The sequence below is a fragment of the Saprolegnia diclina genome (assembly GCF_000281045.1).
Source record: "Saprolegnia diclina VS20 unplaced genomic scaffold supercont1.48, whole genome shotgun sequence".
NCBI lineage: Eukaryota > Oomycota > Saprolegniomycetes > Saprolegniales > Saprolegniaceae > Saprolegnia > Saprolegnia diclina.
Window position 1 is genome coordinate 226005 of NW_008246115.1, and position 27467 is coordinate 253471.

Below are 27467 nucleotides of genomic sequence, written 5' to 3' on the forward strand. Positions count from 1 at the left end.
GGCGGTAGGTAATTGAGGAAAAGGATCTGGTCACCTGCTCGACGCAGACGGGACGTGCGGGGCTCATGCTCGTGCAAGGACGGACGACTGCGAGCAAGGAAACCTCGACTGCACTTCAATCCAACGCACGGTGGCACGCCATGGATACGACTCAGATCGTCGTAGCACCTGCTGCTGTGCGAATGCATTCTAGAATCATCCGCGAATTCGCCACTCTGGACATCTCCCGCGCATCGGTCCTTCCGTCTGCATGCATGTTGGCGATGAACAGGAGAACGAAAATGCTCAACAATTGAAAAATAAATCTCGACAATTGGGACACCCACTCGATGCGACCTTCTCGCATCGTTCCAAGAGCACCCACGCCCGTCGGTGTAGCATGTCTGCAAGCACGTGTTACGGATCAAACTTCCATGTGCAGCAACTTGTATAGCTTTTCCTGCATGAACAACCTATCGCCTTTTTCCTTCTTCAAGAATATTATTATTAAATTTCGACAATCAACCTGACGCAGCATGAATTCGGCCCTGTTCAGAGTCGCGTCGTGGCCAATTAAACGCCGCGCGCCTCGCGTCTTGAGACATGAACGGGCGTCACGCGCTCTTATTGGCCAAGAATCAGCCAATCCCAGATGCCAACAGCCGCGGCGGCGTGGGAAAAAAGCGTTGAACGCGGTATCTTTTCGAATCTAATCCGCGACTTTTTTTAAATTCTTATCCGAAGCTTATTGTTTGTATACCCATATAACCCGCCGTCATTCTATGAGGTCATCGACCCGCCATGTTGCCATTCCCCAATTTCCATTTTGACCCGCAAGCAACGTCTACCAGCACAAGCAGCATGGCGAGCAATAGCACCAACTCGATGATGACGTGTCCGTGCCCGTTGACGGCCTGCAATACGCTCAGCGACAACAACCAGGCGCCCAAGGCCAAGCTGACAAAGCGGCCCTCCAAGACCGTCGTCTGCCTCCGCGAGACGACGGCCTTCAAGCTCTCCGAGGTCGAGCCCGCGACCAAGACGTCGTCGATGTCGAAAACGTCGACGCCATCGGCCGTGTGCACGTGTACGTGCAACTGCTTCAACGCGGTTGCCTCGGACATTGAGGTGCACAGCGTCAACGTCGACATGGCCCACGACGCGTGGCTCGACACGACGCGCCCGTATGTGCCCGTGTACCAGGAGCTCGTCGGCGCGCAGCTGTCGCCGACGCCGTCTGCTACGTACTACACGCTGACCGAGTCGGGCCACCGCGGCTTGGAGGTCGCGACCGACCAGCTCCACGAGATGTTCTACAAAGCCACCGAGTACGTCTTGGAGCACGAGGCCGAGGTCGGCCCGTTCTTCCACATACCCAGTTCGCTCTGGCCCAAGATACGCGCGTCGTGGGCGCAGAGCAAGCACGACATTATCTCTGGTCGGTTTGACTTTGCGCTCACGAACGAAGGCATCAAGGTGTACGAGTACAACGCCGACTCGGCCTCGTGCCTCCTCGAGTGCGGCTACACGCAGGACGCGTGGTCCAACGGCGCCGGCATTAACAGCGTCGGCCGCAGCAGCAGCCATACCCTCTTTGCGCAGCTCGTTGCGGCGTGGAAGGGCAAGACGCTCGACGGGCCGCTCCATCTCATGTGCGACAACGACCTCGAAGAGCGGTATCATGCCATGTACATGCAGTCGGCGGCCGAGGCTGCGGGCATCCCGTGTCACCTCCTCATTGGTCTCGACGGGATCACATCGACCGACGATGGCCGGTACTTTGACGCCAACCATCGCGAGATCCGCAACGTCTGGAAAACGTGGTGCTGGCGCACGGTCATGAACCAGGTCGAGGCCGCCGAGAGCGGCAACTTGCCCGCGACCGGCTTTCGCCTCATGGACCTTCTCCTGGACGAAAACGTCCGAGTGTTTGAACCGCTCTGGACGCTTCTCGCCGGCTCGAAGGCCATTTTGCCGATCCTCTCGACCTTGTACCCGACCAACCCGTTCTTGCTCAAGTCGTCCTTTGAAGAGAAGGACGTGGCCACGTCCGGTCGTGGCTACGTGGCCAAGCCCGTGATGGGCCGCACGGGCAGCAACATCTCGCTCTACTCGGCGAGCCACGAGCTCTTGAACGAGACGGGCGGTCGCTGGGTCGACGACACGATCGTGTACCAGGAGCTCGCGATGCTCCCCAAGTATAAGGACCAATTCGTCCAAGTCAACACGTGGGCGATCAACGGCCGCTTTGGCGGCACGGTCCTCCGCCAAGACGCGTCCAGCATCATTGGACTCAACTCGGAGATCCCATCGCTCCGCATTGTGCCCAACCCGACAGAAGCCGTGGCGTAAGCTGCGCACCTTATTTAAGTCCTGCGCCACACCAGCCCATTAAGCTTATTGGACGCAGGCGACTTAATAAGTAATTAATACTTTATATAAGCCAAGTCCTCTTCCTCTCAACCGAGCTACTCTTGGTTCATCGCCGATTGCACAGCAGAGACGGAGGCACTGGCAAGCTTTTGAAGTGGGCGGCTATGTGTGGTGTATGCTGATGATGAACGGCTTCGACCGCATTGATCGCTGCTTCCCAAGCTCTTGAGTCGTCGCCAGGACACACTGGGCATCGAAGCCGTCAAGTTTCCTAACGCGATGCCAAATCCTGTGGAAGATGCACCCAAGGTCCTCAGTGCTTGTGTTCGACGACCCTAACCCGAAACCTACCCTAGCCCTGCTCACAAGAAATCGCTCCTACCCCTCGCACGCATCGTTCTATTAGCAAATGTACACGCAAGACAATATGTATGCAGTTTACTATCTCATACGAGAGCCTTGTCTTCAGCAGGTGCCGTCTCGGGCCGGTCGGCATCCTCCTGTGAGGCATTGTTGGCTCGGTCGTCGTCATCGCCCGCTGCCTCGTCGTCTTCTTCGCCGTCCTCTTCTTCTTCCTCTTCTTCTTCCTCTTCCTCTTCGTCATGACCGTCCCCACCGTGGTCTTGGCCATCGGCCGTCGCGATATCGTCGTCGGCTTCGTCGTCGGCGCCAGCGTACAGCCGATCTCGTTCCTCCTTGGTTTGCTGTATGGCGGCTTGGGCTTCCTTCTCGCGGGCTTCGGCCGCGTCCTTCTCGGCTTGAGTCCGCGCCGCTTTTTCCATCGCCGCTGCTTCTTTTGCTTCTTTGGCCGCAGCGGCCGCCTTGCGCCCGTCGTCGGTCGCCTTGTAGTACGCGTGCATTTCTTTGCCGGCAAAGCAGAGGAAGAAACCAAAGAGGATCCAAAAGACTGCGACTTGGTACTGCGAAAAGAGGTACAACATCGGTGACTGACTCAAGCACGATTGAAAGCCGGTCGCGGTCGCGGTCACGGCCTGAAGCGTCCCGAAAAAGCCCCACCTACCTCGGATCGAAACCCGCTGCAACACGATGGAGTATGGCGTACCAGCCCACAGAGACGACGCCGTAGATGCTGTAAAAGACCTTGAGCACCCGTAGCCGCCGAATCGGGCGCGGGCCAATCCAGCAGTAGGCGTAAAAGAGAATTAGAACGTAGCTGAGCCCGACCGCGCCTTGCAGAAAGGCTACGGCAAGTGACATACGGAGATATCGACAGTGCAAACGTACTGTCGAGGTGGGCATTGCAGGTCGTCGACGCCGCGTTGGTGATGACGCCGCCAAAGACAACGGTCGTGAGGGCGACGCAGACAGGGCCGAGCGGATACAATAGTAGGATCGGCGCCCAGTACTTGTTTTTGGCTGTGACAAGCGCTTGCTGCTGGCGAATTTCCTCCTCTTCGGGGCTGAGCTAGTTGCGAGAGGATTGTGTTTGTCATCGAGTTGGTGTGTTGCGATGCAGTACCTGCTTCTTGGCGTGGAGCTTCTTGCGGAGCCGCTCCTTCTCGGCCTCTTCGACCTCTTGGTCGTCCAGCACGTACATGGAAACGGATCCGGAAACGTCTTTTTGCTAGTACCAATATTGCACCGACAACACGAGGCTGCTGCAAGCAGCGATGTTGTTCAGGTCATTGGAGTAGAATTCATTTGCTCTCTTGGGGAGCAGGGCGACCGAGAGCGCGCGCGAGGCTTTGGCGTTGACCCGACACTCCATTCTACATCTCTCTTGCTTTTGGAAGTCGCAGGAATACTAGAGTATCGGACACGACGAACTGTCCTGTCGCCACATAGGACGCTGTACGAGTCTTGCAGCTGCATGTTGCCGGAAGCAGTCTCAGATAAACATATCGACGTCAGTTTGCAGACAAACGGCACCGCCAAAGCGAGTGGTGTCTGGTGTCTCGTCGGTGGCGAAGTCGCCGGCCGTAGCTACAAGCGCATGACGATGGCCATGTCGCTCCTTGTTCAACAGGTGGTTATCGTTGGCGTGCCCATGGTCCTGTGGCCGGGCTCCATAACTTTGGGCAAAGCACCGATTTTGTACGGGCCGCCTGCTCTTGTGGGCAGCACTTAGTATTACGTCCGTAGTACGAAGAACAGCAATAGTATGCCCTTGGCAATAGCTACAATAGCTTGCCGACGATGCTTCAACGTGGAGAGGGCGGGAAAGCTGCCAGTCGTCCGGATACCGCACATCCCGCCATACAAATACCAAGAGACGCGAATCCGCCATTGAGGCATCCGGATACACGCGTCGTGGCAGCACCGCAGAAAGCACAGAAAATCGGCATGTTGAGTTTGATGTGGTTGAGTTTGAGATCTTGTGACCGCAGTTGCAGTTTTGCGCCCGACCACGCACATGAGCAGCACGAAGCGCCCAGCCGCGGCGCCGACGACGATCGCGACCTTGGACGGCGCGCTCGTGGCCATCACGACATGCTTGCAGACGCCGGAAGAGGTCGTCGTCTTCCTCGACGCCGTCAACTCGCCCGCGCTCTGCAAGCCGCTGGCGTCGCTTCTTCAGCTCCTCCGCGATCCGGACCGCGCGTTCACAGGCTCCATGTTCGACATTGTTGACGACGTACCATTGCTCTCGTATGCGTGGCCGTGTGCAAGCCTCGACTGCGTTCGTCCCGAAGCCGCCGGACTCGTCGTCGATGCCATGTCGGCCTTCCCGGCCATGCAGGTCCGTCAAGACGTGTACAAGTTGCAGTACTTGCCGCCGAACCAGCCTTCGTCGGAGCGCGACCTGGGCCCGTTCATGTGGCTCGCTGCGACATGGGGGCACAAGCTCCAGGCCATCAAGGTCTCGACCGTCCGCAACGCCAAGCACATGGAGCCGCTGTGCGACGCGCTTCGGCGGTGCACGAGTCTCAATGCGTTCAGCGTGGCCGTGGACTCTATCTCGCCCAAGATGCTCTATCAACTCGGCTCGCACCGAAACGAATCCGACACCGACTCGGAGCTCATTGCCACAGAGCTCATTGCCGCCGTCACGACGCCAAACCACCGCGTCCGTCGCTTGACGATCGCGTCCAATCTCGTCGAGTGCGACTGGGTCAAAGTCCTTGGTCCTTGGCTTGCGTCGCCACACACTCAACACCACGGGTTCCAGCACAACAGCTCTCGCACCGACGACGGCCTCCGTCGCCTTGTCGTTGCCGCCCGCTCCCTCTCGAGTCTCGACCTCGACATGGCGCAAGCCGGTCGCCTTCCGCCCATCGACGGCGATGGCCAAACACGGTTTGAGAACCTCTCGGCCCTGCGCGTCCAAGTGCGCGAAAGGGACGCTCCCTTTGTCCAGGAACTCTTCCAGCGCCTTGAGCCCCGCCGTCTGACGAGCCTCTACATCTCTTGCAAGAGCGACCTCAGCTACGTGCTGGACGCGCTCCCTCGCTTCACTGCGCTGCAAGAGCTCCACGCGGATTTCCATCACGTTGATGCGCTGCCGGTCTCGGGCATGCCCGCCTTGCGATCGGCCACGTTGATCCAAGTGATCCTCTCCGACCAAGCCGTCGACAGCCTCATGCACCTCTTGGCGCACGCCCCGGCGCTCGAGAAGCTCGCTTGGTCCTTCTACAGGGAATATACGTACCTCCGCGCCGCCGTAGTACGCTCGCTTCACAACTGGATCAACAGCGGCGTGCGCGCCATCGCGCTCGACGTAAGCGCCTTGACTGCCAAAGAGCTTGGGAATGGCCTCTTCCACGCGGCGAGTCCGCTCAGCGCCTGTGTCACCGTGCACAACGACTTGCGCAAAGCGTTCGACATGCGTTCCTGCTTGAAGCGCTGGCGACGTGCGCTGGCGTCACGCTCCAGCTCTCTTCGGAAACGAACGGAGAGGCGCTCGAAGCCCTCCTCGCCGTGAGCTACGCGGCGAGCTTGCCCGTCGTGCGCAGCTTGCGGTGGAATGGCGACACCGGTTCGAGGGTCGATGCGGCTGCCGCTCGCGACCTCGCCGTCCAAGTGCATCGTGACGCTTGGTGGGTCCGTATCCAGAGCCCACCGGCCTGTGCGTAGGCTGGATTCCATGTAGATTGGTCAACTTGTTTGTATTTCTGCCCGACTCGCCGGTCAACCACGTACATTAGGACGCATACAAGCTGCGCAACGTCAAGAGCACTTGGGCAAGCGGCGCGTCGCGGTGGCAGATCGCTTCCTTGTACATTTGCTTGAAGACGCTGCTCCTCTGCTTGACGCTCTTGGTCGCACATGGCGCGCGTACGAGGCGGAGGAGGTAGGTCTGGACGCCTTCGAGGATGCTCGGCGCAACCGTCGCCAACGTCGTCCGGTCGTCGAGCGACAAGCGGTGGCTTTTCGAGTACGCTTCGTACGTGTTGAGGAGCACGAGCAGCGCGTGTTCAATGTCCTCGGCCTACAAGCACTCAACGACGATGGGCGATGAGCGAGATAATACCTTGTCCGAGGCTGCGTACAGCGCCGCGAGTTCTTGGTGGATGATGACAAACGTCTTGCCGACGTCGACAACGCCAAAGTACAAGAGCGCTTTTTCATAGTGGCGTCGCGCCAGCTCCATCTTGGTGCGCGTTGTCGCCTCGAGCTTCCCGACCAGCTGCCGACTGTAGAAGGACGCCATTTGATAGTGCGTCGAGGCCACTTGGCGCGCGTCGTTGATCTCGAGGTACAAATGCAGCGCCTTGTTAAACTTGGCGGCGATTTTGGTCTCGGCGTCGCTGTGCACGGGCGCGTTCAAGCTCAAGCGCACGGCCCACACGAGGTACGTGAGCGCGAGTTCGCCCGTGACTTTGGCGTGGACTTCACTCGCTCGAGACGACTTTAAGAGCGCGTGGGCTTTGGTGCAGAGACCGACCGCCTTGGCGTAGTGCTCCTCCTGGCGGCCATCCGCGTCGGCCAATATCTTGTGCAAGTTGGCCAAGTTGGCACAGAGCAGCGCCGCATTCGCTCCGTCTACGCTCGTCGGCATAGCGTCGACACGTTGGAGATCCAGTCGTACCTTCGATCGCTTCAAAGAGGAGACTGCCGCCTTCAAACCACAAGTACGCTTGCTGCAAGTCCTTCTGCGCCAAGAACGACTTGGCCGTCTCGTTGGCGGCGTTCCCGAGCTTCTTCATGAGCACGCTACACACATAGCGCTAAGCCATGGACGGACGCAGCACGTACAAGTAGTGTTCGGCGTTGACGGGCGGCGAGAGCGCACGCAGGTAGGCCAAGAACGAGACGTTTGTCGTCGCGTCCAGGAGAGATCGATGGGCTGCCACGAGGTCGCCAAAGGCCGCCGGTGCAAACGCCTGCTGGAGACTGGTCATGGTCGACGGCCGAACCGCCGACGTGAGTAGCTGGTAGGTGAGCGCGACAGCGGGCGCGAGGTCGCCAAGGCGCTGGCTGCTCGCGAGGTCGCCAAGCGCCTCGAGTACATTGGCGCGGACCTCGGTCTCGCTGTAGAGCGGCTTGAGGAACGTCTTCGACTTGGCGTGGCCGACGCCGCCAAAATCGAGGTCGTCCAGGAACGAGTGGAAGAACGCAATCGAGTCGACGGGCGCGAGCGGCGTCGGGGGCGGGAGTGCATCGAAGCGAAGGAACCCGCAGGCGTCGTGGAGGCTCCGGAGGGCATCAGCGATCGCGTGGTTCTCCATGTACACGGCAGCGAGGTGCAATGCGGTTGATGCATGCTTGAGCTGAAGTCGACTCACTTCTTCTTCCATAAAGAGACCCACGGCGTCATCTTCGTCGTCGTCGTCATCCTCCTCTCTGCCGCTCTCATGTCCTCCGCCCCGAAGCGTCGGCGATGAGAGAACGGTCTCGGAGAGCGGAAGGCCGCCTGTGGACGCGGTGGCGTGGTGCTTGGCGTCCTTCTCGGCAAAGTAGTCGGCGACGCAGCCCTCGAGCACGCGGATGCTCGTCTGCAAATGCAGCTTGGCACTGCGGAGGTGCGCAGCCTTTTCACTTTCGCTGCTGCTCTCGTCGAGTTCGCGGAGGTACGTGTCGGCCATTTGCTCGGCGACCGACGCCGAGATCGAGTCTTGCGCGCGGGACCCGCCATGGTCGCGACGCAGCTCTTTCAGGAGCTCAAGACACGTACCCAAGAGCTCGCGCTGCCGGTGCCGGAGCCGCGTCTGAAGGGCCGGCGCTTCAAACGCCGAGGAAATGAGCCGCGCCGCGCGCGACGCAAAGCGGTAGCAGAGCATCGCCATCATGTACTTCCACTTCCTTTGCTGGCCGCGCGCAAGCATCCGCACGTCGTAGAGGCGGAGCGAGAAGTCGCCTTCTGCTCGGTACAGCCAGTACGTCCCGTTGGCTTCCGAGCAGTTGTTCTACAGCCACACGAGTCAACGTCATGGGGATGGTCAAGGTGTATCTACTTGGAGGAACTTGAAGAGCATCGTCGCGTTGAGGTTGACGTCGTGGACATCAAAGAGCGGCGTCGACGAGCCGTTGAGGTACGGGATGTCGCGCGTCTCGACGAGCTGGTACCCGCGCACGTGGCCTTTTGAATGCATGCAAATCGCCAGTTCGGGAATGTTGGCAATCTAGTGGCATGTCGCATCGTGGACAAGTTGTCTGAAGTTGACGTACGACGTTGTCGAGGTAGTAGTCGAGGACTGTGCAGAGCGAGAGGTCCTGGTCGGCGTCATGGAGCTTGAGCGACACGGACGGGTGCTCCTTGTTGCTGAAGAGCTGCACGTCGCTGCCGAGTAACTAGTATCCGAGAAAATGATAAATACAAAACGAATACAATATTGTCCTTCATCGATAAGGACGAGACGGACCATTTGCATGTCGTGAAACTTCCACTTCAAAATGCGCTGGAACGCAGGGACGACGTTGGGCAGCGGCGAGGACGACGACGCATATGACGACGTGGTGTCATCCTCTTCGGTCGCATCGTCATCCCATGGCGGTCGATGCAAGGGCGACAGGCTCGGGTGCTGCTGCTGCTGCGCCTGCTTCTTGCGCTTCGCCCGTCGCTTCTTCTCCTTGGCCGAGAGCTTGGCCTTGGACGGCTTGGCCTTGGGCTCGAGAGAGACAGCGGGCGCGAACTCATCGTCGTCGGCTTCAGGCGGCGGCAGCGCCAGCGTGCTCTGGTAGATAAAGTTCTCAAAAAGCGCCGGGTCCTGCTCGAGGAGCGGCGTGCTATGCCCGATGCGGAGCACTTCGTTGCACTCGTCAAAGCCCTTTGGAAGGTCCGTCTCGTCGACATCGCCGTCGACGACGAGCGTGTTGCCCACGCGGTGGATCGCAAGCGAGACGCGGCTGCGCGAGTACGGCAGCTTGAAGAGCGTCTTGATGCTCTCGGCGGGCCCGAGGAAATGCACGTCGGGCATGTCCTTGGGCGACGTCCTGCCCGAGGAGGGTAGGTCGTCTGACGCGGTCGACGGCGCCGAGGCGCCCGGCATCGAACGGTACGGCGTCGTCTCGGGTAGGCCGTACTCGTAGCCGCAGCCGGCGAGCTCGACGCGCCCGTGATGGAGGCGCAGTGACATCTGTGGCTGGCGAGGCGTGCGCAGCGGCACCTGTAGCTGCTGGAGGTACGCTTGGTGCACGCGGCGCTCCTTGGCGGTTGGCGACAAGTTCAAGTCCGTGTTTTTCTCGAGCTGCTTGAAGCGGACGGCCGGTGACGGCACAAGGACGAGCCCTGTCTCCGCTGTCGAGGCCATAACCGCATCGCTTCCTTCGATCAGCTGCGCGTCCGAGGTGAACTCGACCACGCCCGCATCGTCGTCCATCTGCTGCTGCTGCTCTGTCGCTCCGACCGACACGTTGTGTGCGCCAAAGGCCTCATCTGAAGCCCTAAAAACACGCAACTTGTACTTGATATTGCTATCGCATGTCAAGCGTCGCGCTATCGCACCCAAAGATCGCAGTGGGCACTTGCTGCTGGGCAGCTTTCGCCGACACTTCGACAAGGCGCTTCAAGGCGAGCAACAGCGCGCTGCAACCATGGAGGTATTCGAGCCCAGTGACGTGCACAACGAAGTGCGAAGCCAATGGAAGGCGTTGAAGACGGTGTTTTTAGCCTTGATAGAATACAACCTGCTGCGGCCGATTCGGATAAGATCGCCACGGGCGCCCCGTATCCGGACAGCCGGATCCACAAAGATACCGAAATGGGAGCCGAGGAGCTTATCGCCAAGGCCGCGCCCGACACGGCCATGACGGACGTGAGCATGACCGTCGCGTCACCGAGCTCGATGAAGGAGAGGGTGGCTATCGAGGGCCAGGACGATGCTCAAGGCGGCAAACCTCTGGAGGGCGGCCATGGCGATGCCCCCGCGTGTCGACCTCTGGAGTACGATGCATGCATGATGGTCGAGCCAGCGACCAATGACGATACGTACGACGTGTGCTTGGTCAAGGACCAATATGGGCTGGGCATCTATTTTACTCGAAGCGACGAGATGGCGGTCGTGGACCAGCACGTGCCCTTTTACAAGCTACCGTCCGGTCTCCCGGGCCCAGGCGAAGCCAGCGGGCGCATCAAGCCCGGCGATATCCTCGAGTTCATCGATGGACTCGATGTCCGGGCGCAGCCGTTCGAAGCAACCCTCGAAGCGCTCCGCAACCTCGCGCTCGGGTCGGTGACGCTGGGCTTTCGGTCACCTGCCTACTTGCCGCTGGTCGAGACACCCCTTCTCGAGGCATCCGAGGTCCTCGCCGCCGTCACGCTCGAAGAGCGCAATCAATGGCTCGAGAATGAGCTCGCACGAGAGCGCAAGTGCCGCGCGCTCGCAGACAAGAAGGTGCTTCTCTACCGCGAAGAGGTGCTGCGTCTGAGCCAAGTCAACCTTGAGCTACGCACGGCGATGGCCAAGGACGAGGCGAAGAAGCGCGCGGCCGACGGCTTTCTCGCGTGCACGCACCTCATGCTCTGATCGTCGTCGTCCCTCTCGCTGCATGCAAGGTGCTCTCGGCTGAAATTATTTAAACTGCGTAATCCATAGCCCCTTCCGTCGTAGTCTACCGGTGCACCATCGTCAAACCAGATAGGTTTACTAGTAGCGTCGTGGGCTCTGGTCGCAGGCGTGCGTGCTGGATCGGTCGCCCTTCACACAGTGCGATCTTGTGGTCATCGCGACGCCAGGAACGACGCGTCGCGGGCACAGCCTCGCCCATCGCCACCGTCGCCGGCCCACCAAGGCCACCGCAAGCCCACGCTAGCCCATGCACGTACGCCACGCGCCTCTGCCACCTCGCGCCGAGCCGCGATCCCATGACGCGTCGGCGCTTGCGACGACCGTGGCACTCACCGCTTACGAAACAGCTCGAGCGGCTTACGAAACACAAGGCCACCTTGAACTTTGATCGGGTCTGGGTGGTATTTTTAATCCTACTTTGTATAAAAAACGGTTGCAATACAACGCAATCGTACCACCGTACCATACAAATGCTGTGTTTACATAGAAAATTTAGAATAAAAATACAAGCTGTTTTTATGCACCAATATGTATAAAACGACAGTTGGGCTCGCTGTCGGAAGATCTGCGGCCAAAGACGCAGCTTGCATTATTTCCCGAGGAAGAGCAGCAGCAAGATGAAGGTCCTCCGCCCGACGACGCCCGCGCTCGCCCGCGCCTTTAGCTCCGGCTACGTGCAGAAGACCGTGATCCCGACGTACCACTTCCAGAAGTCGCTCATGCGCCTGCCCGTGCCCAAGCTTGAGGACACGCTCAACCGGTACCTTCTCGCGGTGCAGCCAGTCGTGTCGCCCGATGAGTTCAAGGCGACGCAGCGCGAGGTCGAGGCCTTCCGCACGGGCCTCGGGCCGCAGCTCCACGACGCCTTAGTGGCCCGCGACAAGGCGTCGCCGGAAACGAGCTACATCAACAAGTGGTGGTTCGAAATGTACGTGCGTGACCGCCAGCCCGTTGCGATCAACGTCAACCCGCAGGTACGGACGCCTCTGCCTATTGCTATTGTCTCAATTCGCAAATCGCATCTAGATCAAGATCAAGGACGACCCGAACCCGGCCAAGAACGCGCAAAACCAGCGCGCGGCGTCGCTCATTGCGTCGTCGGTTCGCTTCTTCCGCACACTGCGCGACAAGCAGCTCGAGCCCGATGTCTTCCACACCAAGCCGCAGCACTCGAAGACGGCGCTCTTTAACAACGTCATGAAGATGCTGCCCGAGGCCATCTCGTTCTACGGCGCCGCCGCCGTCGGCGCGTACCCGCTCGACATGAGCCAGTACAAGAACCTCTTCCAGTCGACGCGTGTCCCTGGCATTGGCGAGGACTCGCTCCAGGTCTTCCCCGACTCGAAGCACATTGTCGTCCAGCGCGGCAGCGACTTCTTCAAGTTTGACGTGCTCAAGGCCGATGGCACTGGGGTCGCGGACGCTGAGATTCTCGCGCAGATCGACGCCATCTTGGCGACGCCGGCCAACTTGACGGCGAATGGTCTGGGCCTTATGACGACGCTTGGCCGTGATGAGTGGGCGTCGGCCCGCGCCCACCTGATCGCATCGGGCTCGAACAACGCCGCGAGCCTCCGCGACATCGACAGCGCGCTCTTCATGGTACACTGCCATCCTCGTTTCGCCGCTACTCGTCTGACGAACGTGCTAGGTGACGCTCGAGCACGCGTCGCCCGAGTCGGACCGCGATATCTCCCGCACGTTCCTCACGGGCAACGGCAGCAACCACTGGTTTGACAAGAGCTTCCAGCTCTTGGTCGCGGCCAACGGCAAGGCGTCGGTCAACTTTGAGCACTCGTGGGGCGACGGCGTTGCCGTCCTCCGGTACCTCAACGAAATGTATACGGACAGCATCAAGCATAGCCCGCTGCCGGGCGGCGAGCGGTCGGCGACGGCCGCGCCGCTGTCGTTTACGTTCTCGGACGACACGAAAGCGACGTTGGCCAAGGCGCGGTCGACGTACGACGCGTGGACGAAGCGGCTGCTCATCGAGACGGTGGAGACGCCCGTGACCAAGGCGATTGGGGCGACCCATGGCATTGGTACGGACGGCGTCATGCAGATGGCGATCCAGCTCGCCCACTTCCGGCTCCATGGCCACTTTGTCTCGACGTACGAGAGCGCGAGCACGGCGGCCTTCAAGCACGGCCGCACCGAGACGATCCGGTCGTGCACGAACGAGGCGGTGGCCTTTTGCACGGCGATGGAGAACGCGTCGTCGTCGGTCGGGGACCAAGCGGCGGCGCTCCGCTCGGCTGTCAAGAAGCACAGCGAGCTCACGAAGAACGGTGTGATGGGCCAAGGCTGCGACCGCCACCTCTTTGGCCTGCGCAAGATGGCCGAGATCGAGGGCCTCGACCTCCCGGGCTTGTACACGCTGCCCTCGTACAAGACGATGAGCCACATCATCCTCTCGACGAGCACGCTCTCGAGCCCCAACTTGGACGGCGGCAGCTTTGGCCCTGTCAACGAGGACTGCTACGGCATTGGCTACGGCATCGAGTCGATTGGCTCCATGTTCCAGCTCGCGAGTTACCGCAACGACCTTGGTGACATGCGCGACCTGCTCTCCAAGAGCGTCCAGGACATTGAGGCCGTCCTCGTGGCCACCAAGAAGTAAGAATCGCGTATTCGAATGTTAGAAACCACTGCCGTTTGTCAAATAATATGATGAAAAGTTTGTCTTTTGGAGATTTATGTACGTACTAGCTCTTCCCGGCTTGCCACGATTGATGTGGAGCGTTTCAAGTTTGGCCAATCAGAGTCGAGTGGCATCCGGCGGTCATGACGTGGCAGCCGCAAATGGCTCCTTTGATCACACGCTGCTGTACAAATGTAGGACGACAACCAAGTGGCATTCAGGACCACATCGACTACGGGTGGCGCGCCCACCGTATGAGAAGAACTGCTTGGCAGAGCAGCTCGCGACAAGGTGTAGCTGTATCGTCTCCAGGTACCGACCTGGTATCGCTGCGCTGCGATAGATATGGGAGCTGCCTGTCGTCGACGTCACGCAACTACGTGGTGGGATTGCAAGAGGGCGGTACATACCAATGCTTGCGCATGTTAGTACCGTAGTTCGAACGCATCCAGGTGCTAGAATAGCTGTCGTGCGAGCCAAAAGAAGCCAGTAGAGGTCCTGCTTCCATGCTGCAAGTTGGCCTGCGACGTCCTTGGATGTGGGCGGCGGTAGAGTTGTCGTTGCTGCTACAGGAACGTGACGAACGCTACGCAGTTGGCGCCTTCCATTGCTTACCAGTGTACGTCGCGGACGGTCAGCAAAGAACCGCGCGCCGCTCGTTTCCTTGCACCGACGCCACGTCACGGCACTTGCAGGATCTCCGCATTCGGACCGAGGAGATGTGGGAGCATATCGTCATCAAGATCTTCGAACGATGCGTCAACCAAAACAGCTCCGAGTTAATCTGCCTCCATGGGCGCGCGATGAGGACCTTCCCTGCTGCCCCTGCGTCATACCGGTATCGCTACCAAGTGGTCGATTGATCACACTCACTCGATCTGGTTCGTCGAGCCGGACGCAGCGGTCGTTGCCCAGGTTGCTTGAAGTTGCTTGGCTGGGTAAAGTAGCTTTGCATACCCAGAAGAGCAGCGGCAAGGTGGGGGTACCCCTCCCCGGGTACGATCGCAACGCGACGACGCGAAGGATCCATCAAGGGCGCCTTGGATGATCCATCAAGCGCCGAACGTGCAGCCGCCTACGCAGCCGCCGCGTGGCGCTATGCCCAATCGGCATGAGCTCGAGATACCGGCAGGCTTCCACGCTTGCCATCCCACGTCCGTGCGGCTGGTTAGCTACTTGCATCTGGCGTCTTCGCCACGCGCAGCGCACCAATGGCTGTCGACAGTCGCAGTACGTCATCAGATGCGCTTGCAGCGACGGTGAAGCTGCTGCTTGGCGCTCCCGCTCGAGCGCGTCCGTCGGGAGCTTGAGATGGGCACAGAATTCGGCATGGCCATAGGCCCGGGTGGGGGCCACGCGATACGCGTCTTGGGGGCGGGGGCCCTAGGAGATGGGACCCGGCGCGTTTCATTGGTCCGTAATTTCATCACGTGATGGGATTGGCTGAAAAACCGTGCAACCCGGGTCTCGGCCAGATGACGCTCGGGGTTCGGTTCGACACATCGCCTCCCAAGTCCCGCACCTCGTCCGAGGACCTCATCACCGCCCGCCCGCTCTCGCCGCCTGGGTCTCATGAATCCCGTCACGTCTCTGACCGCATCGGCCTCGGCCGCGGTCCTGCTCGGGAAGCTTGGGAACCTCAAGCGGCCACAGACACCCGTCGTCGACAAGACGAATCCGTTCATCGGGTACTTCCACAAGGGCTCGACGCCACCGCCGCCGCACCGGCTGCACCACGCGCCGCGCCCAAAGCATGCGCCCAACAAGCAGTACCACGCCCACCAGCGCTTCGCCGAGTATCTGAGCACGTCGTCGTCGCGCCACTACGAGCCGAAGCGTTCAGCCAAGCCCCACCAAGCGACAAACACCGCCCATAGCAAGTTGCTCGAGCACTCGACCACGTCGTCAACGGCAAGCACGGCGCCATCGTCGGCGTCGGCGTCGCCCATGCTCGACGCGCCCTTCTCCCGCCGCAACAGCAGCGTCGACCTTGCCCGCGCCGACGACCGGCCCGTCGCGCCGGCGCCGTTGACAACGCTCCCGTACTTTGCCGCGCGCTTCAACCAAGACTTCAAGTCGCTGCGCGTCTTGGGCCAGGGTGGTCAAGGGTGCGTGACCGAGGTCGAGAGCAAGCTCGACCACAAGCGGTATGCGATCAAGAAGGTGCGCGTGCAGGCGACCACCGATAGCCGCGAGAAGAACCGCCACCTGACGCAGGTAGAGACGCTCCATGACCTACCGTGCCCGCATGCGTCCAATGTAGAGTCTCCGTGAGGTGCACTTGATGGCCAACCTGCCGCGCCACCCCAACATTGTGCGCTACTACACGTCGTGGCTCGAAGACGAAGCCGAGAACGTGGTCGCGCCAAGCCCAAGCGTCGACGACGACGACGAAGCGTCCATGGCGTCGGAGGAGTTTCTCTCGTACGACGCAGGTAGTTCGTGCGGCTTTGAGTTCGAGTCGGCCGAGGACTTGATGGCCGACCCGGCCGCGAGCGTCGAAGCGCCGACCAAGGCGCGGACGTCGTCGACGTCGTTGCCCGCTATCAACCTCTTCATCCAAGTACATGTTTCGTCTCTGTCAGAGTATACGGAAGGCCTCATATTGTACGACGCTAGATGGAGCTCTGCAAGCAAACCGAGTCCATCTCGAACCTGGCGTCGTGGCTGCGCTCGACCAGCGACGACCGCGTCACGACGCGCGCGGGGCATGCGATGGCGATGCAGCTCTTCACCGACGTCGTCCGCGGCATCAAGCACATCCACGCCTTTGGCGTCATCCACCGCGACATCAAGCCCGACAACATTTTCCTCCAGAACGGCGTCGCCAAGATCGGCGACTTTGGCCTGTCCAAGCACATGCACGAAGCGACGTCTGTCGACGATGGCTTCTCACCGTCGCCAACGCTCGTCGAGAGTCCGACCAAGTCGACCAACAGTCACACGACGGCGCTCGGTACGTTCTTGTACGCGTCGCCCGAGCAAGTCGGCCGCGGCCAAGCGCCCCAATCGACGTTTTATTCGGAAAAGGTGCAACTCGATACGTTGAAACATTGAAAGTAACGCGCATCTAGTCGGACATTTTTGCGCTCGGCGTCATGCTTCTCGAACTCTGCTCGTCGTTTTCGACCATCATGGAGCGCGTCCAAGTCCTCACGGCGGTGCGCCACGGGGTTGTGCCCGCAGCAGCGCAAATGGCCTTCCCCCTCGAGATGGGCTTGGTGGCCAAGATGACGGCCTTGGACCCGCGTGACCGGTACGTCGCCTCATCGTGACGCTGGCCTCATCACGGTCATGATCGTGTAGCCCCTCGGCCGACGACATCTTTTCTGCTCTCTCGCCGACGTGGGGCGGCGTCTTCCAGGCGCTCCAGGACAAGGTGCATACACTGTTTGTATTCTGTTTGCTCTGCTCACATCGTCTTCTGGTAGCCGTGGATGCAACTCGACTCGCTCGCCGCCTAAGGTCGACCAGCTGCGTAATCACTCCAACATAATGGTTGCTGCAGCAAACACACAAAAGATGCAAAACAAGATTAGACGGAGGATCGATGTGGGGACCGATAGGCGCTTCAGGCGTCGGCGCGCGCCCGCTTGAGGCTCCACGCCTGCGCGGCCTGGAGGAGCTTGAGGTTGGACTGCGCCTTCTCGTCGTCCGGGAAGAGGTAGTCCGTGTACTCTTCGAGGCCGAGTTCCGAGCCGTCGTCAGCGTACGCCATGCGCTGCTTCTGCACGCGGCGCGGCATCTTCTTCCGGACCGCTTGGGCGCTGGTGGTCGTGCCGCTTGCGTCTTCCATCTGCAGCCACGATTCGAGGAGCGTCACGCGCTCCTCGTTCTTCTCGTCTTCCTTGAGGTTGTTGTATGCGCGCGTGAAGACGTCCCGTGCCATCTCCACGTCTTGCGTCGCCTCAAACTGAGCAAACGCGATCCAGACCTTGACGTGCTTGGTGCGTTCGAGGAGGCGTTCGTAGAGCTCGCGCGTCTTGTCCCACTCGCTCAGCTCCGTCTCGAAGTCGATGAAAGCCTTCCAGATCATCTCGGGCTTGTCCAGCAGACTCTGGTTGACGGCGAGCTCGTAGATCGCGCGGGCGCGGGTGGTTTCGCCGACCGTCTTCTCCATGTCGGCAAATGCCTTCCACGCTGCGCAGTTGTGGGGTGCAAAGAGCAGCCACTTTTCGTACAAGGTGCGGCACCGGTCGACCTCGCCCATCATCCACTCGAGGCCAATGTAGCTCCGGTAGAGCTTGGGCGTCGGGCACCGACCGAGGGCTTCGCCGAGGACACGGCGGCAGCTGCTCACGTCGCGCTGGCGGAGGTAAAACTTGGCAAAGAGCACCCACATCTTGGAGAAGGTAAAGGTCGCATGCGGCAGCAGCGCGATGCACTGCTCGTACACTTGGCGCGCCTCGTCCTTCGAGTCGGCGACGAGCTCCATGTAGACAGCGTACTTGATCCAGAGAAAGATATAGCGCCGCCAGTAGACCTTCTCGGCAATCGGCGGGACGTTGGCGATCGCCCGCTCGTACACCTCGCGCACGGTACCTTCGGTGCCTTCGTTCTCTTCGAGCGTCGCGTACTCGAACCACGCGTCATAGTCGAGCGGGTTGGCCGCGATCTGCGTCTCGTAATGCACGCGGCGCTTGGCGACGACGACGTCGTCGATGCGCTTGCGGTCGCCGTGCTGCTTCTCAAAGCTGATGAACGCATTGTAGAGCCCGACGGCCTCGTCTTTCGGGAGCTTGTCGAGCGCGTACTTGAAGATCGCGCGGGCGCGCTCCATCTCCTTGCAGCGCTCTTCAAAGGCGGCAAAGGCGATGTAGACCTTCTCGGAGCGCTCGTCGTCGCGGAGCTCGACAAGCGCGCGCTCGTAAATGGCGCGGGCGCGGGCGAGGTCCTTGCCTTTCTCTTCCCACATGGCAAATTTGAGGTACGCGCGCTCGGCGATGTGGCACATGAGGTAGCGCTCGTAGATGGCGCGGGCGCGCGCGCGCTCGTTCGCACGCGTTTCGAGCTTGATGTAGCTGTACCAGGCCTGGTCGTCCGGCATCCACTCCATCCAGCGCTCAAAGATCGCGCGGGCCGCGTCCAAATTGCCAATCATCTCTTCCATGAACGCATACTTGTACCAGAACTGGGCCACGCGCGGATGCAAGGTCACGGCGCGGTCCCAGATGTTGCGCGCGTGGTTCACAAACTTGTTCTTCATCTCCATCTCGGCGTACTTGAGCCAGAGCGAGTGGTTCTTGTAGTCGACGTCCAGCGCGCGCTCGTAGATCGACCGTGCCCGCTCAAACTCGCGCTGCGACTCTTCCCACTGCGCGTACTTGATCCAGTTGCCCATGTGCTCGCGCTGGCGGCGAATCGTGTCTTCAAACGTCTTGCGCTTGCTCATGCGGTACTCATCGAGCTCCTCGTCGTCCTCGATCTTCCGCCGGCCGATCCGACCGGGCGCCTCCTTGCGCTCTTGGGCCTCGCGCAGGATCTGCTCGGCCGTGATCTGGATCGGCGCCGGCGCGCGGTTCTTGACGACGCTCTTCTTCCCGCTCATGCTGCTAGCGACCACTCCCGGGTCCGCACAAAAGTCCGCTGCGAGCTATTTTATTATTATTATAACCTAATACGTTAAACCGTATTCAACGCGTTTAACCCAATCGAGCTACTGGCACGCCACTTTACGGATACTGTACCGGATAATCGGGATTGCCACCTCGCGTTCCACACATGTGTGTTTTCACCCTATTTCCCACACGACAGAATTTATCGCGTGAAGAACGTGAAGAACGTGAAGAACGTCGTGTACGTGGCCTGTCCGCTGGTGTGAGCTGCGGTGCATGATAATTTGGCTCCTTTTGGCGCCCAGTACCCACGATCCGAGCACGGCCGCTGTCAATGGCGTGTCATAAAGCCTCGGTGGGACCATACAGTGTACTGCGTAACACTGTATCCACAACGCCGCCATACAGATTGGCAATGATTCCTCGAGGCAAACGATGTCGACCAAGCGCTTGGGAAGCTGCGTGTCCATGCACATACGCCGTTGGCACCTGCCTGCAGCTCCTGCAGTTGCGGCGCACTCTGTCACTTTGCGAACGAGCCTGATTCGGTCCGTCCTTGCACTATATATTGTGCTGGGTACGGCTAAAGCATGCTATAGATGGAGGGCCTTCGCCTTGCACTTGAGCACTCCGTTGGCGTCTTGCAGTTTGCCAACGCGACGGGAAAGCAATGACCAGCCTAATATACCGAGTGGTGGCGACGAGCGCGCGAAAAATCGAGCCAACTGGTCAGCGTACGGTGTAGGTTCCGCCGTTGAGACAGGATGCGGCAATTGCCAAAGATCGGCAACTGCGTCAGCGTCACACGCCGCCACGCGCCGTCAAGCGCAACCTCGGCGACGCTGTTGGCAACGCCGGTTCTCTCTGAGGCGTTCGAGCTACTCGGAGAAGCGACAACCATCGGTCGACCTCGTGCTTTTGCGGCAGCTACTTTCGAACGCACTGATGGGAGAGTTCCGGATACCGTGATGGGATGCCGGATACGAAAAAGGCCAGAAGGGCTGGGCCAATCACCGTCGCTGCCGGGAAATAGTTTGCTGAATCGCGACCCAAAACATTGAAGTGCCCACCGATCATTTTCACTTGGATTTCACACGTGGGAAATGCTTGAGCCTATTTAAATTCGGCATTCCAGGCTGCCACGTTCGCGCCGTGCGCCTTCAACAAAGACAGCAGAGCCTCGACAACGGCGAGTCCTCTTGGCGATTACTGTGCGTGATGGACCATTACATGTGTACGACGCGGTGGCCCCGCACGGCGCTGCCCATCAATGACAACCCTATCATTTCTGAGGTGCCGAAACAAACGTGCCATCGTTCAAGGTTGCCGCACGTGGTTGAATGACGTTGCTCGATGATGGATGTGACTAGTACGAGTCAGGACCGTATGTGGCATGACAAGGCTGCACGGGTGCTAGGCGCAAGCGCCGCCTCTCGGTCTTTCTCTTCCGTTGTATAAATGAGCCCGCGAGTGGACCATGTCTGCGCAAAAACCAGGTCCGCTCGCTGCCGCGACATGGCGCCCAACCACGGTCGCATCGAGCGGCCGTCGCGCCCAGCAACCGGCAAAAGCTCAACTCACGCAGTTTGTGGTCGCTGTTGTTGTTGACGTGTGCGGTATTTGCGGCATGTGCCACCTCCATTTGGATTTCCCACCGTTTCCCACGCGTGAACGACTGGATAAAAAAACACGGTGCTTCGTTTCATGGTGGATTGCGAGCAGCTGGCCAATTCCGCTTATCGACAGGAAGAGGCGAAGATCAACAGCAGCATGTACGGCCAGTTCTCGGCCCATCGGTCGTACAGCCTCGCGCCGGCCAAGGCCGTCCTCACGGACGCGCCGACGAAGGCCAAGGACCCGCTAAGCACGAGCAAGAAGCCGCCACCGTCCAAGGAGAAGAAGCGCGCGACGACCATCGACTACGAGATGACAGTGGGCGACGACGTCGCGCAGGCGTACCACGACGCATCCATCGCCATGGAGCTACCCCAGCCGTACGTCATGGAGCTCAACAAGAACTTTGTCGTCGTCGAAAACTGTGCCCAGCTCACGACGCTCCTCAGCGCGGCGCCGATCCGCGCCCAACCGCTGGGGTACTATCGCACGTCCGACGGCTTTGACATGTACGTCGCTGCCCAGCCTACATACTTCCTCATACTCACGTCATATGCTAGGTATGTATTCGAGTGCACCCTCGGCGCGACGCCCGTCGAGAAGCGAAGGTACGCTGCACCGATACGACCATATGCGCTCATTCCGTCCTTGTAGCTGGAAGATCCATCGGCGGTACCGTCACTTTGACGCGTTCTTGGCGCAGCTCAACACCCTTGCGCCCTCGATGCGGTTTCCGTCCCTCTCGGGGTCGTACCTGCAGATGTTCCGCGCCAAGCAATGCGCCGACCGCCTCGTCGAGCTCCACGCCTGGCTCGAGAAGGTGTTTGGGCTTCTGCAAGCCGCGCAGGCCGCGCAGTCGCTGCCCGCGCCCTCCAAGGCCAACCCGCACGCCAAGCTCTTCGTCTTGCTCTGCAGCTTTCTCTTTGCGGGCGCCAACACCCCGTACATTTCGTCGACCGCACCAACACTGGCGCTCCCAGCCTTTGCATGGTCATACCAGCAAGTCACGATCCGGCTCACTCAAACGCCATTGTATCCTTCCAAGGTCCGGTCGTCCATCGAGTCGGATGCCGGCCTCGGGCTCCGTCTCGCCCCGGCGCATCGCGCCAAGGAAGAGACGATCACGGTCTATCGCGGCGCTCTCGTGCAAGCGTTTTTGCGGCACCAAGTCGACACAGACCTCCAGCATGTTCGTCTCGGGTCGCACCTCACTCATATCAACGGCGTCTCGGTCGAGGACGAGGAATTCACCTCGATTCTGTTCCAACTGCGCTCGATGGCGCGGCCGATGCAGCTCACCTTTCGCTTTGACCCGCGCCCGCACCACTTTGAAGACGAGATGCCGGAGCGCGACCGGCTCTCGAGCATCGCGACGAGCGACCGCGCCAACTCGGTGTACATGGCCGGGGGGTCCGTGGACGTGACCGAGCCGCAGACACCGATGCGCGTCTTTGAGTCGGTCTTCTCGGACACCTTTGGCCGCAAGCGGACAGATACAGTCCAGCTCCCTGATGACGTCAACGAGGAGGTTGAGAGCAACCAAGATGACGTGATCGAGTCCTGGGACGACGTCGGTGGCTTTGTCATGGACACGATCTCGCACGGGTACTTTTTCGCCAAGCTCCACGGCGCGCCCGCCAAGGCCAAGCCGACAGGTACACGTCGTCGCCACGAGTGTGGACAAGTTGTCTCATCTTGGAATAGACACGGCCTTCGCCACCGGCATCTGGAGCACGGCCGCCGGGCCGATGAGCGTTCAGTTTACCGGGTGCCGACTGCGCGGGAAGGACGCCGTGTACCTCTCGGCCACGCCCATGGTACGTGCTTCGCGCGTGTGGTCGTGTCTCATCATTCTGATTTTCTTATAGCTGTTTAATGCGCCCGAGCCAAAGAACCCGTACGATCTGGCGCACTAGCCGAGCTCATGCTCTCGACATGTAGGCAACGCAAGCAAGAGCGCCGTCTCGAGCGCGGCATGGTGCTCACGGCCGTCAACAAGGAGTCGACGTTTGGTCGGTCGTTCAAGGACGTTGTCAAGCTCCTCGAGACCGCGTCGCAGCCGACAGCGTTGACCTTCCGCTGGTTTACCGGTACGAAATCGCAAACCTGAGTTGCAGGTTTCTCATATCGTGACTGGATAGAATACAGTCTCTTTCTCGGGCCCAACTTGGATGCGGTGGACCAAACGCTCATCAACCGCCACATTCGCGACGACCCGACGCCAACGCCGACAGAGCTCAACTCGCTCCTCGAAGCGCAGGTGCGTCCACTTGATAGATCGATACCTCGATAGTTAGCGAATGTTGTGTAGGCCAAGATGTTTCGTAGCCTCCAGACCGCGCTCAATGAGAACGCGTCGCTGCGCAAGGACATGCAGGTCATCCAAGAGTCCAACCGGCTCGTGCGCGAAGACCACGCGTCCGCGCTCAGCGCCTACAAGGGCCTCTTGCGTGCGAACGAGCGGCTCGTCGAGCGCTGCCAAGCGCTACAGTACGCGCTCGAAGACGTGCATGTGGACGTGCAGCAGACTGCGAAAGAGCGCCGTGCCGCCGAAGCTGCGGCGGCGACCGCGGCCGCGACGCTGAGCTCGCACTTGGAGAAGGCGCGCGTCGACTCGGTCCACTACCTCAAGGCCCACGAAGCGCGGTGCCTCGCCGAGTGCAACAAGTCGATCGAGGTCGCCAAGCGCGTGGCCGAGGCCAAGACGAAAAAGCAGGTGGACGACGCAGTGGCGGCGCTCCGAGCGCAAACGAACGCCGCGATGCAGCGCCTCGTCGAGGAAAACGCCGACGAAATCGAGTTTCTCAACCAGCAGCTCGCGCTCTGGAAGCACCAAGTCGAGGTGCTCACCGAGTCGGACCGCCGCGAGCACGCCTCGTCCTCCAAGCAATCAAAGACCCTCGAGGTACTCACGACGATATGATGTGCACACAAATGACACTGGCATCGTGTAGATCCCCGAAGACGCATTGTTGCGGGAGATGGAGCAGCTGCACGCCCAAGACCGCCGCGCAGGGTCGCGCGTCCGGTCGGCCTCGAATGCCGGTCCAAGTACCACCACCACCAACAGCAATAGCTCGACCAGTAAGGGCGGCAACAGTGCCAGTGCGGCAGTGCCCAAGCCCTCGGTGTGGGACCGTGTTCTCGACTCGATGATCGGCGACTGAGTTTTTTGATTTATTCAGTTATCTAATATACCAACTGTCATTTGGTTTGGTGTCGTTTGGCGCCTTGAAGGTATCGTGGTCGACGTCGCCCATGGCGGAGGTCGAGGAAGCGGAGCATGGCGCTTTGTGTCACTCCAACGATCGCGTCCGCAGGCACTGGAGCGGCAAACTCGAGGACCATGTTGGTCGATCCTCTTGCCGGCTTTGCGCTTATGACGAGCTAGTACATCGTGTGTCATGAACAGGGCAAGGCGGGTGTGGGTCGAGACGCTCAAGTGACCGTTGCCCGAGCTGCCAGGGATTCAGAAGGCGGTGACGTGGCATACCGAGGCGTTCTCAAGAATTTACGCTCGTTTGATTGGCTAAAATAATCCAAACTCAGCCAATCATGCAGCAGTACAGCGTCCAGAATTCTCTCCCGGTCGGTCCTCGCCGCGTCTGTCAACTGCTCAACCAAAGCGCCAAGCTTGTATTCAAGAAGCGATCTGAGGCACCGTCGAGCACGTCAACGTCTTTTGCAGCCCGCGAGGATGCGGAATCAAGTCCGACACCACTCGGCACCACCCTTGGTGCAAGGTGACCCCGCAAGAGTTCTGCCTCGTTACCCACAGGAGCAAGGCTCGTCGCGAAACCAACTCGTCGAAACATTGAGTGCGTACAACGATGCAGCTCGCGCGTCTTGGAGCCAGTGCCCCTGAGGCCACACCACGTTAAGTACCGCCGTTGAAAGAGGTCGAGCTACGACTAAAGCGGTGACAGATGTGCTTGTACGACGTCTTATGAAGGATGCTACAGGTTATCGTCGATGATCGATTCGGGAGCGCAAGGTAGTCATTGACGCAGAGCTATTGAACGCGTTGAGTAGGATAGAGCTGGTACAACCACTCGTTGAGCTAGAGGCTCCGCCGGGCCACCGTTTTGCTTCCATTGATGTCAGTCGATTGTAGTCCGGTCTTGTCAAGCGCGCTTGGACGCTCAATCATTTGCCTATCGCGCTTGGAATGCTTGGAATGGGTCGACTTCCGATGTGAAGGCGGCGGCTTTGTGAGGCACTCCATCGCGAGAGTCTCTGTCGAGTGATGACTAAGTGCCAAGCGTGCAAGGAAATTTGGTTGAGTTTGGCGTGTAACGGCGAAATGGGCTGGCTGCTGCACGCGATCCTTGGCGTCGCACATGTCGTGCTGGCGCACCGCAGCACCGTGTACTACCGCGACAGCACCGACACGCACCTCGTGGCGCGCGATATCAACCAAGTTAGCGTCGTCATCGGTGACGACCCAAGCTGGACAAAGCTACTGGGCTTTACGGTGCACGAAGCCGGCGCCAGGTGCGACAGTCTACAGCACATTGTGCACCTAAGAGCTAGTGCGCAGACTTTACTGGTCGGACGGCAATGCAATCTGGCGGGCCAACCTCGACGGCAGCGACCGCCACGTACGAGCTTCGTCCTCCTGCGCACTCGCATTTCCGTATAGATATACGTCGGCGCCATGGTGCAGGTGACGTGGACAGGCGCCAACTTTGGAGTTGGCCCGGACGACGTCGCACTGCGAGTGGAAGGCGTGCCGTGCGTCCGCATCACGGCGTGGTCGCGCACCCAAGTGACCTGCGTCATGGCGCGGCCGGTGCGGACACTCGCGTCGACAACGAGCCTCGAGCCGAGTGCTATGACGATGACCACGTCCGCGGGCACGACCACTGGTGCGTTCATACGTACCACAGCACGACGTCAATATGTCGCTGCTTAGGCGTTCAGGCCAACTTCGACAGCCTCGTCTTGTCCGAGGGCCTCGCCATGCCCCTCGTGCGCTCGATTGCAACGCGCGTGACGCATCTCAACCCACACACGCTGGCCATCGACCAGTACGATCCAAACGCCCGCTGGCTCGTCTTCTCGGACGACGCCAACGGCCGTGTCTACCGCGTTGACGTCACTTCGTACGCCATGCACGAGCTGCTAGCGACGGTACGACAGTGGTCTCCGATCACCTCCGAGTACGACTGACAACTGCGCAGGTGTGGGCGGTGCATGGCCTTGCTGTCGTGGGCATGTCCGTATACATTGCCGCCGAAGCCAACGGGACCATTTCGCGGCTCGACACGACGTCGGGCGCCGTGACGCCGATCGTCTCGGGGCTGGCGTCGCCGCGTGGGCTCTGTCTCGACGCCGCCAACGTAGTACTACGTCGTCCAACACCACGAACCAATCCGATGCAACTAGACGACGTTGTATGTGGCCGCGAAAGGCGGCACGATATGGGCCGTCGCCAGCAGTGGGATGCCAGTCTATGGCCCGTCACGCGCGACGCCGCCGGCCGTCGCGCGGCGCCTCGTGGCCGTGAGCTCGCTCGCGCGCCTCAATGGCATCGCGCTAGGCCCCGATGGGTGCGGTGGAATGGACACACTCAGATGACTCTACAATGCGCGACGGTAGGCGCCTCTACTGGAGCGAGGCCAACACCAACGTTGTCGCGCGGACGTCGCTCACGCGGCTGCGACGCGAAGTGCTTCTCGGTGGGTCGCCGCAGTCGGTGCTCAGGTATGCATGACGCCGAGCGCGCGTGATAACGCTGGAATATTGCGTTAGCTGGCCCCGCCATGTGCACGTTCTGGCCTCTGGCGCCGGCGTGTACTGTACGGAATACGCCGGTCGCATCGGCCTGCTGGCGCTGCCAAGCGGCACGCTCACCACCGTCGTCGACGCCGCCATCGCGACAACTTCGATAGGGCAACTCGACGGCGCCATCGCAGCCCGTCCACCGTCGGCGCCGCTGCCGTTCTATGCGCTCGAGTAACCGCTGCTGACCGACTGCCCGCCTGTCTGCCAAGATCGCCGAAGTCTGATATGGCCGCCGTGTAGTTCCCAGCACCGTCCCAATTTCCCGAAAATTGACCATCATTCCATATTGCACCGAAATACTGTATGTTGGTGGTCGATGGTGTGTCCTTCTTGCCCAAATGCATTCGCTGCCGCAGGGCCAACGACAAGGAGGGCACTGCCTCCATCATTGTAGCACTCAATGGGATTACGATCGCGCTCAGCACGCAGTCCCATTGATGGGGAAACGGCAACTTTAATCAATTTAACACTATTAACGTAGCACTACGCTCACCGTTCCTGGCAAGCCGCTGACATACTAGTATAAACGTTGCTGGAGGCGGCCATGTACGATCTCTGCGACGCCTCCGAAGCGCTTTCGAGGCCTTTTCACGGTATTTACGCACGCGT

The 27467-nt window shown here is 60.1% G+C and overlaps 10 protein-coding genes across 10 annotated transcripts; 7 read left to right on the plus strand and 3 right to left on the minus strand.

Moving 5' to 3' along the window:
• The first annotated feature begins 748 nt into the window (after window positions 1-748).
• SDRG_12284 (hypothetical protein) lies at window positions 749-2426 on the plus strand. Its single transcript, XM_008618349.1, has one exon. The coding sequence runs from the start codon at window positions 781-783 to the stop codon at window positions 2329-2331; it is 1551 nt and encodes a 516-aa protein (XP_008616571.1). The 5' UTR covers window positions 749-780; the 3' UTR covers window positions 2332-2426.
• Window positions 2427-2734: 308 nt separating this feature from the next.
• SDRG_12285 (hypothetical protein) lies at window positions 2735-3927 on the minus strand. The gene is made up of 4 exons (XM_008618350.1): window positions 3833-3927; window positions 3598-3778; window positions 3416-3554; window positions 2735-3369 (listed from the first exon to the last, which is right to left on the minus strand). The coding sequence occupies exons 1-4, from the start codon at window positions 3908-3910 to the stop codon at window positions 2799-2801; spliced, it is 969 nt and encodes a 322-aa protein (XP_008616572.1). The 5' UTR covers window positions 3911-3927; the 3' UTR covers window positions 2735-2798.
• A 799-nt stretch (window positions 3928-4726) lies between these two features.
• Window positions 4727-6387, plus strand: SDRG_12286 (hypothetical protein; the record flags this gene model as incomplete). Its single annotated transcript, XM_008618351.1, has 2 exons — window positions 4727-6164; window positions 6209-6387. The coding sequence occupies 2 exons, from the start codon at window positions 4727-4729 to the stop codon at window positions 6385-6387; spliced, it is 1617 nt and encodes a 538-aa protein (XP_008616573.1).
• A 6-nt stretch (window positions 6388-6393) lies between these two features.
• SDRG_12287 (hypothetical protein) lies at window positions 6394-10427 on the minus strand. Its single transcript, XM_008618352.1, has 7 exons — window positions 9117-10427; window positions 8923-9045; window positions 8709-8876; window positions 7510-8660; window positions 7343-7467; window positions 6785-7296; window positions 6394-6742 (listed from the first exon to the last, which is right to left on the minus strand). Exons 1-7 carry the CDS (start codon window positions 10071-10073, stop codon window positions 6455-6457), a joined length of 3324 nt encoding a protein of 1107 aa, XP_008616574.1. The 5' UTR covers window positions 10074-10427; the 3' UTR covers window positions 6394-6454.
• A 23-nt stretch (window positions 10428-10450) lies between these two features.
• Window positions 10451-11307, plus strand: SDRG_12288 (hypothetical protein). Its single transcript, XM_008618353.1, has one exon. It carries the CDS (start codon window positions 10455-10457, stop codon window positions 11217-11219), a length of 765 nt encoding a protein of 254 aa, XP_008616575.1. The 5' UTR covers window positions 10451-10454; the 3' UTR covers window positions 11220-11307.
• A 502-nt stretch (window positions 11308-11809) lies between these two features.
• On the plus strand, window positions 11810-13964 carry SDRG_12289 (hypothetical protein). The gene is made up of 3 exons (XM_008618354.1): window positions 11810-12235; window positions 12288-12863; window positions 12913-13964. The coding sequence occupies exons 1-3, from the start codon at window positions 11879-11881 to the stop codon at window positions 13879-13881; spliced, it is 1902 nt and encodes a 633-aa protein (XP_008616576.1). The 5' UTR covers window positions 11810-11878; the 3' UTR covers window positions 13882-13964.
• A 1390-nt stretch (window positions 13965-15354) lies between these two features.
• On the plus strand, window positions 15355-17572 carry SDRG_12290 (PEK protein kinase). Its single transcript, XM_008618355.1, has 6 exons — window positions 15355-16119; window positions 16166-16465; window positions 16522-16932; window positions 16977-17158; window positions 17209-17281; window positions 17334-17572. Exons 1-6 carry the CDS (start codon window positions 15475-15477, stop codon window positions 17364-17366), a joined length of 1644 nt encoding a protein of 547 aa, XP_008616577.1. The 5' UTR covers window positions 15355-15474; the 3' UTR covers window positions 17367-17572.
• On the minus strand, window positions 17423-19605 carry SDRG_12291 (hypothetical protein). Its single transcript, XM_008618356.1, has one exon. The coding sequence runs from the start codon at window positions 19448-19450 to the stop codon at window positions 17474-17476; it is 1977 nt and encodes a 658-aa protein (XP_008616578.1). The 5' UTR covers window positions 19451-19605; the 3' UTR covers window positions 17423-17473.
• Window positions 19606-20922: 1317 nt separating this feature from the next.
• On the plus strand, window positions 20923-24289 carry SDRG_12292 (hypothetical protein). Its single transcript, XM_008618357.1, has 9 exons — window positions 20923-21580; window positions 21632-21679; window positions 21726-22726; window positions 22776-22888; window positions 22940-22968; window positions 23013-23161; window positions 23213-23331; window positions 23383-23976; window positions 24026-24289. The coding sequence occupies exons 1-9, from the start codon at window positions 21162-21164 to the stop codon at window positions 24236-24238; spliced, it is 2685 nt and encodes an 894-aa protein (XP_008616579.1). The 5' UTR covers window positions 20923-21161; the 3' UTR covers window positions 24239-24289.
• Window positions 24290-25367: 1078 nt separating this feature from the next.
• Window positions 25368-27175, plus strand: SDRG_12293 (hypothetical protein). Its single transcript, XM_008618358.1, has 8 exons — window positions 25368-25565; window positions 25612-25672; window positions 25714-25939; window positions 25987-26204; window positions 26255-26413; window positions 26460-26623; window positions 26673-26777; window positions 26826-27175. The coding sequence occupies exons 1-8, from the start codon at window positions 25375-25377 to the stop codon at window positions 27031-27033; spliced, it is 1332 nt and encodes a 443-aa protein (XP_008616580.1). The 5' UTR covers window positions 25368-25374; the 3' UTR covers window positions 27034-27175.
• Window positions 27176-27467: the final 292 nt, after the last annotated feature.

Excerpts from the sequence above, each read along its gene's own strand:
- SDRG_12284 (XM_008618349.1), top strand. The coding sequence starts at position 781 with ATGTTGCCATTCCCCAATTTCCATTTTGACCCGCAAGCAACGTCTACC.
- SDRG_12285 (XM_008618350.1), bottom strand. The coding sequence starts at position 3,910 with ATGTACGTGCTGGACGACCAAGAGGTCGAAGAGGCCGAGAAGGAGCGG. Across the intron at positions 3,555-3,597 it reads CTGCAATGCCCACCTCGACA|CCTTTCTGCAAGGCGCGGTC; the intron begins GTACGTTTGCAC and ends CACTTGCCGTAG. Across the intron at positions 3,370-3,415 it reads GGCGTCGTCTCTGTGGGCTG|GTGGGGCTTTTTCGGGACGC; the intron begins GTACGCCATACT and ends GATCCGAGGTAG.
- SDRG_12287 (XM_008618352.1), bottom strand. The coding sequence starts at position 10,073 with ATGGACGACGATGCGGGCGTGGTCGAGTTCACCTCGGACGCGCAGCTG. Across the intron at positions 7,468-7,509 it reads GTCAACGCCGAACACTACTT|CGTGCTCATGAAGAAGCTCG; the intron begins GTACGTGCTGCG and ends CTATGTGTGTAG. Across the intron at positions 7,297-7,342 it reads CCTCTTTGAAGCGATCGAAG|ACGGAGCGAATGCGGCGCTG; the intron begins GTACGACTGGAT and ends CGACGAGCGTAG.
- SDRG_12288 (XM_008618353.1), top strand. The coding sequence starts at position 10,455 with ATGGGAGCCGAGGAGCTTATCGCCAAGGCCGCGCCCGACACGGCCATG.
- SDRG_12289 (XM_008618354.1), top strand. The coding sequence starts at position 11,879 with ATGAAGGTCCTCCGCCCGACGACGCCCGCGCTCGCCCGCGCCTTTAGC. Across the intron at positions 12,236-12,287 it reads CGATCAACGTCAACCCGCAG|ATCAAGATCAAGGACGACCC; the intron begins GTACGGACGCCT and ends AATCGCATCTAG. Across the intron at positions 12,864-12,912 it reads TCGACAGCGCGCTCTTCATG|GTGACGCTCGAGCACGCGTC; the intron begins GTACACTGCCAT and ends CGAACGTGCTAG.
- SDRG_12290 (XM_008618355.1), top strand. The coding sequence starts at position 15,475 with ATGAATCCCGTCACGTCTCTGACCGCATCGGCCTCGGCCGCGGTCCTG. Across the intron at positions 17,159-17,208 it reads GCCTTGGACCCGCGTGACCG|CCCCTCGGCCGACGACATCT; the intron begins GTACGTCGCCTC and ends ATGATCGTGTAG. Across the intron at positions 17,282-17,333 it reads TCCAGGCGCTCCAGGACAAG|CCGTGGATGCAACTCGACTC; the intron begins GTGCATACACTG and ends GTCTTCTGGTAG.
- SDRG_12291 (XM_008618356.1), bottom strand. The coding sequence starts at position 19,450 with ATGAGCGGGAAGAAGAGCGTCGTCAAGAACCGCGCGCCGGCGCCGATC.
- SDRG_12292 (XM_008618357.1), top strand. The coding sequence starts at position 21,162 with ATGGTGGATTGCGAGCAGCTGGCCAATTCCGCTTATCGACAGGAAGAG. Across the intron at positions 21,680-21,725 it reads ACGCCCGTCGAGAAGCGAAG|CTGGAAGATCCATCGGCGGT; the intron begins GTACGCTGCACC and ends CCGTCCTTGTAG. Across the intron at positions 23,332-23,382 it reads ACTCGCTCCTCGAAGCGCAG|GCCAAGATGTTTCGTAGCCT; the intron begins GTGCGTCCACTT and ends AATGTTGTGTAG.
- SDRG_12293 (XM_008618358.1), top strand. The coding sequence starts at position 25,375 with ATGGGCTGGCTGCTGCACGCGATCCTTGGCGTCGCACATGTCGTGCTG. Across the intron at positions 26,414-26,459 it reads TCTGTCTCGACGCCGCCAAC|ACGACGTTGTATGTGGCCGC; the intron begins GTAGTACTACGT and ends CGATGCAACTAG. Across the intron at positions 26,624-26,672 it reads ATCGCGCTAGGCCCCGATGG|GCGCCTCTACTGGAGCGAGG; the intron begins GTGCGGTGGAAT and ends GCGCGACGGTAG.